The following is a 5781-nucleotide window of genomic DNA, read 5'->3' as shown; positions in this document are numbered from 1 at the left end:
GAGTCAACTTATCCAAGTAGTAACAAGTGACACCAAAAACTAAGGGGGACCAGTGCAATGCACCCCTGCTGGGCAAGATATTTTACAATCACCATCACCTATAGCTAGTTGCAACTTTTTCTCCTTTTGTCTTTTTTGTTTTTTTGTTTTTGTTTTTTTGGTTTTGGTTGACAAGACTTGTTAATTTGATGCTTGATAAGATCACAACAAATTTGTTAAAATGTCGTTTGCTTAAAAATAATCTTTTTTGGTGGGTTGGTTTGATTTGTGCACACCAAATTAACAACTTAAACAAACAAATTCAATGGAATGAATATGGCAGCTCTAATGTCATGAATCGATCAAGCAAAGAAATACATGAAAAAAAACTTGTGTCTTATATATTAAGCTAGCTAGCTCTTTAATTAACATGTAATACAATCATCATAATCCGCAGTAGTACAGAAAAAAAAATCAGTTAATCCTCAGTGTCCCAAACGGGCTAGACACAAATCACGCACCATTATTTTTCCAAAAAAAAAAAAAAAGAGGGAGAAAAAAAACCTACCACAATCTATACAAGTTCAAGTAGTTTTTCATCCTTCTCTCTTGTTCATCTATTGCTAAAAATTAACAAACCATATTTTTGCTTCGTTCGTCAGCGACAACATTGATGATGATCATAATTAACGACATCAACTTTTTTTAATAATGATGATGATCATTATAATTCATCAGCAAGTGTAGAACTCGACAAGCTCGTGGGTGGACCCAAGCTGATCCTCGGAGTTGTTGTCGAGAATCCACAGCAAGTGTTCGAACAGCACCACCTCGCAAGCCACCGAAACGCTGCCGTCGTCTTGATCTGCGTCCACGTGGCGGCCTTCTCCGCCGCCGGATTTGTCGACCAGCTCCTGAAACAGCGGATGCTCCACGACCTCGGAGCTAACGAGGTACCGCCGCCGAGCCTTCCCGACGTAAACGGCGCGAAGAACGACGTCGTCGTTTTTGTTCTCCGGCGAGAAGTTCGCGGCGGCGGAGCTGGAACAGCTGGTGGTGCGGGTGAACTTGGTGAATGAAGGCCATCTCTTTATGGCTGACTTGAGCTTCGTTAGCTTCCCGACTTTCGCCATTTCGAAACACGTTGTACTGAGAAAATATGTAAAATATTTCAAGAGTTTCTGTGATTTATTTTGTTGGTGATAAGGAAATGGAGAAGGAAGGTTCGTATTTATATATGTATATATGGATGAGAAAACATGAAGAATTATGCATGGCCCACTGTTTCATTACAGCTAAGAAATATTAAGATTTTTAGGTGACAAATACAAAAACCAAAATTAAAAAAAAGAAGAAGAAGAAAACAAAACAAAAACCAGTTGCGCCTCTTGGGCAAGTTGGCGTGGGCTGAGCTTAGCAAATGAATGATCATTATCTGTTTTTGAATGCTTCTGTTTTGTTCTATTTCAAATTACCTAAACACCCTTTTCCAATATTCGTCCTTGACCTTTTTTTTTTTTTTTTTTTTTTTTTTTTTTGTAATTCTTTAATTTAATTTTTGGGGTTGTAGGAATGATATTATGATAATACGATATAAGAGAAAACAGGTGCCTTCCACGTATCAATGCCACAAAATCAAATGATTGAATTGTGCAAAAGATTAGGCACCATTTTATTTGTTATAGACTCTAATAATCAACATGACAGCTGTATATAGTTGTATATATATGAATTGATGGAAGACAAGAATTGGGCACGCCACAATATGATTAAGCCACCAATTTCTTTCTAATAATCAATGTTTTCGTTTACTAATCCAAATTCATGATTTTATAATCTCTCTCATTATTTTTTCTTTTGTCGACAAGCTTTAATATAGTAAATCCTTTGTTTTGTAAGTCATGAATATATTGGTGGAAGTGAAAGGTGGAAGATACATAGAAAGTAGAAGGGTAACTATGTAAAAAGAACCTCAATTGGTTGTTGGTTATGATCTTTCTTGTTCTAAATCTAATCTTGGTGTTCATAGCATCATGATATCATACGAACAAAAACAAAGCTGTTGGTTGGTAAGCAGTTCACCAGTTTCCAAGTGAGGTGTTTTTTGTGTGTGTCGAATTTCACAACAGCCAAACACCATCCACGGGCATCTTTTCCTCTCTTTCTTACCCTTAAGTACCGACTTTTGTCTTCACCTAATTATAATTCGTGCGTTACCATCTTCTCTTTCTAGCGGACAAACCTATGCAAGGGATTTCTTTCCATGCATGAAAATTAACAATCCAATCCAAAAAAAGAACAAAAAAGAAAAAAAGAAAGAAAGAAGGAGGAGTAAGAGGAGAAAAAGAAGAAGAAGAAGCAGCCATCCATCAGCAATAATTAGATCTTATAAATGTAAATAGTAAACTTTTGCCAAACCATTTTAGATACAATTTATTTTTTGGGTGGTTGCAAAGCGTAACATAGTGGTAATTTCATACATGACTTCATGTGTAAAGTTCAGACCCGTTTAGTTCGCTGATTCGAATTTTTAATTCGAGTTAAGATGTAACTTTACGTGATAGCTTTTTATTGTAACAAAAAAGTTAAATGTGACTGTTTTTAAGAGCTTTTTACCGTAGCAAAACTTGAATTCTAAACTCGAATCGGTAAAATAAACGGGGCCTTCAAATGGTCACCTCAAAATTAAAAACAAGAAAAAAAAATCATCTTTTAGTAATTTTTTGGGAGAATTCTGTGGTAGGCATGAAGTATAAGTACTTAACCAATAAGGTGTATCTTTAAACCGTCAAATCTTTATCATGTTCTATTAAATTGTTGTGTTTTCTTTATTTTGATACAATTATTAATATGATATAACCAGTTTGGAAAATTATATCTTATTTGTATTGCATTTTCTTTTCATGCCCCAAAGATTTCTCGTTATTTTTGTGTTAATTAAGGTTTGAGAAAGTCGTAGAGCCTTTTTTTTAAGTGTGGATCTATGCTTTAAGACGTACGTCTCCCAGAGAAGAATAATGATCACAACCTAATTGATTGCTTTAAGTCCATTTAATTTACACATAAAAAATAACACATGATCATTCCCTTTGCTGAAGCCTTCTCTAACAAGATTAGTACAGAGTTTCTATTGGAGGCAGACAATAGTACTATTACTAAGGGTACACTAATTGAGCTGGTACGGGACACGAGGAAGAATATTTAAACTAAAGGCCCAAAAACATCACTAGGTGACAATGTTTGTGGTCCAATTTGTATATTTATGTAATTGGTGTTCGAAAATATCTGCCATAACTAGAGACAAATTTGCTTCCAAAATGTTGAATATTTCAACCACTTGTTGGACCAATATGGTCATAGTCTTTCCTTACTGTGTCGGCGTTGGATAGAATGAAACTATAACTAGTCACCTAGTAGGATGCCAATCCTTTGCTCTGTCTTGCTTTATGGCGTTCTCGTTTTCCTTTTGTGGTGTTTAAAAACAATTTGAAGTTAAAAAGAGTCAAAATTTGACGTGCCAAGGAACTATAATAACACTACCGATTATTTAATGAAGTGATAATGCTACTCGTTTTTCTCTATAAGATTTTAAGTTTGAGTCAGTCTCACTATAATAAACAGAAAATGAAATTCAAAATTATACCATATAAAAATATCTTGTCTATAAAGTTATGTGGATACACTGCCCTTCATCCTTGTATGCCTTTTTTCGCTAAAAAAAAAGAAAGAAAAAAGATCAATAACAACAGAGTACTATGTTCACCAACATTCAAATTATTCCTTTATGAAGATAATAATAACACTATATAGAATAAAATATTCACTCTCTCACACTGATTATATGGCCTCGTGAGAAATAAAAATAGTCATAAATCTCGTCTGTAGCGTATGGGTGTCTTCAGCATGTGCCTAAGGATTGGATCATTATAAGATTTTTTTCTTCTTCTTCTTTTTTTTTTTGGTTTGGATCATGTAGTAATATACGGCCAGCTCTGGAATAATGCAATATGGAGGAGCAGGAAAGTGCAGATTGCAGAAACCCCATATGATATGACCCTCTTCATTATTTTGCTTAAGAAAATCTTGCAGAATATCTTAGTATATGTGGCAGATAATGGGCGGCCAAGTACAGTACAGGCCCGCGGTTTTAGACAGCTCATCAACCTTAAGCGAAATCTTTTATATAGGCGTCGTATAATGTGTGTATATACATGATATAATTCATACATCAACACGTTTTCATTTTTAGTAAATTATTAAGTCATGCTAACGGAAAAATTTAGCATTTGAATGATCCACAATACCATACACATGTGTGCGTACATACCATACACATGTTTATGTAAGTGTGCGTATACGTGTATATGCATGGTATTGGTATATATGGATGTAAACTGGGATGGGTTTTATATGTGTGTATATGCAGATGTATTGAGATACAGTGGTATTAAACGTGTGATATGTATCGTACTATACAAATCCCACGTAAGACTGGTTCATGGGTTCTGAGTCTTGTGACAAATCCCATATTTATGTTGATAGGTATGTTTTTGCGTATATGTGCGTAAATGTGTATATTATACGTGACTATCGGAATATATATATATATATATATATATATATATGTGTATATATATATATTGGCAGAAACTATTAATATTGTACAATCTAAGGGCAGCGCAGTGAAGGGCAAGGACATGCTCAGAATTAGAGGGAAAAAATACTAACATAATTTAATTTCCACTCACAAAATGATATGTCGTTTATGGAGTAAACAACAACGCACTGCTACGACGTGACCTCTAACTTGCCCGAACAAAAGGTTTCGTTTTTGACATACAAAAACACGTCGTTTTGACTTCTAAGACAACATGGTGTGTGTGTGTGTGTGTGTGTGTGTGTGTGAATAATTATCCAAACAACGACATCGTGTTTAACATCTCAAACAACACCTCTTTTTACTAACATAAAGGAGAACTTTTTAAACATAACATGTCGTTTTTATACTTAACAACGAGTGAAACATTCAAAACTAATGTTCTACATCGTCGTCAATTTTCATAAACGACAAGAATTGCAAATGAAGCAACATGTCGTTTAGGATATCAAACGACATCAAACTTAGACAATATAAATTATATAATACATCTCGTTTCCATGGGTTGAAAGCATACTGGTAAGCAAAAAGTTAAATTCCATAAAACTGATGTAAATGGAACCATTAATCCCCTTCATTTTTTTTTGAATTACATACCCTTTAAAGTGTAGAGTCAAGATTATACTCTTTATTTTTTATTAATAACTTTTTTAATCAAATAATCATACTAGTGAAATTATATTAATCATAAAAATTATATTGGTAAATTCTACAGTTTTCTCCGCATTTTTTGTACATTTTTTTTAATTTTATGTTTGTTATTTGGCAGATTCAATAGCCTTTTGCATTAATCATTGCGGGCCAATTTGGAACATACATTAAAGTCAATAACTCTGATTTATTGACGGAACTTTTGTGAGAGAGAAAAAAATTTAAATTCAAACTTTTTGTAAGATTAAAAATACTATAGCATAACCGAAATTATAAATGCAAATATATCCTCTAAACAATTCCAATATTTCAAAAAGTTGAGAAGCTTGCTCCTCTTTTCACCGTTCCATTACAAATAGGGAAAATGAAATCAGCAAAATAGTGTCCAAAATATTAACACTTAGAAACACAACGACACCAAAAAATAAAGAGAGATTCTCTGGTACGTTTAGCTTACCGGTATATCAGGTTTTTTTAACTATTAGATATGTGTA

The 5781-nt window shown here is 33.7% G+C and overlaps 1 protein-coding gene across 1 annotated transcript; it reads right to left on the bottom strand.

The window, feature by feature from the left end:
- Positions 1-379: 379 nt before the first annotated feature.
- LOC21388514 lies at positions 380-1286 on the bottom strand. Its single transcript, XM_010106297.2, has one exon. It carries the CDS (start codon positions 1110-1112, stop codon positions 714-716), a length of 399 nt encoding a protein of 132 aa, XP_010104599.1. The 5' UTR covers positions 1113-1286; the 3' UTR covers positions 380-713.
- Positions 1287-5781: the final 4495 nt, after the last annotated feature.

This window comes from Morus notabilis, unplaced genomic scaffold (genome assembly GCF_000414095.1).
Source record: "Morus notabilis unplaced genomic scaffold, ASM41409v2 Scaffold774, whole genome shotgun sequence".
Lineage (NCBI taxonomy): Eukaryota > Viridiplantae > Streptophyta > Magnoliopsida > Rosales > Moraceae > Morus > Morus notabilis.
The sequence above is the reverse complement of the archived record's forward strand: the minus strand, read 5'-3'. Positions and strand labels throughout refer to the sequence as shown.

Coding starts and splice junctions, on each gene's coding strand:
- LOC21388514 (XM_010106297.2), bottom strand. CDS start 1,112: ATGGCGAAAGTCGGGAAGCTAACGAAGCTCAAGTCAGCCATAAAGAGA.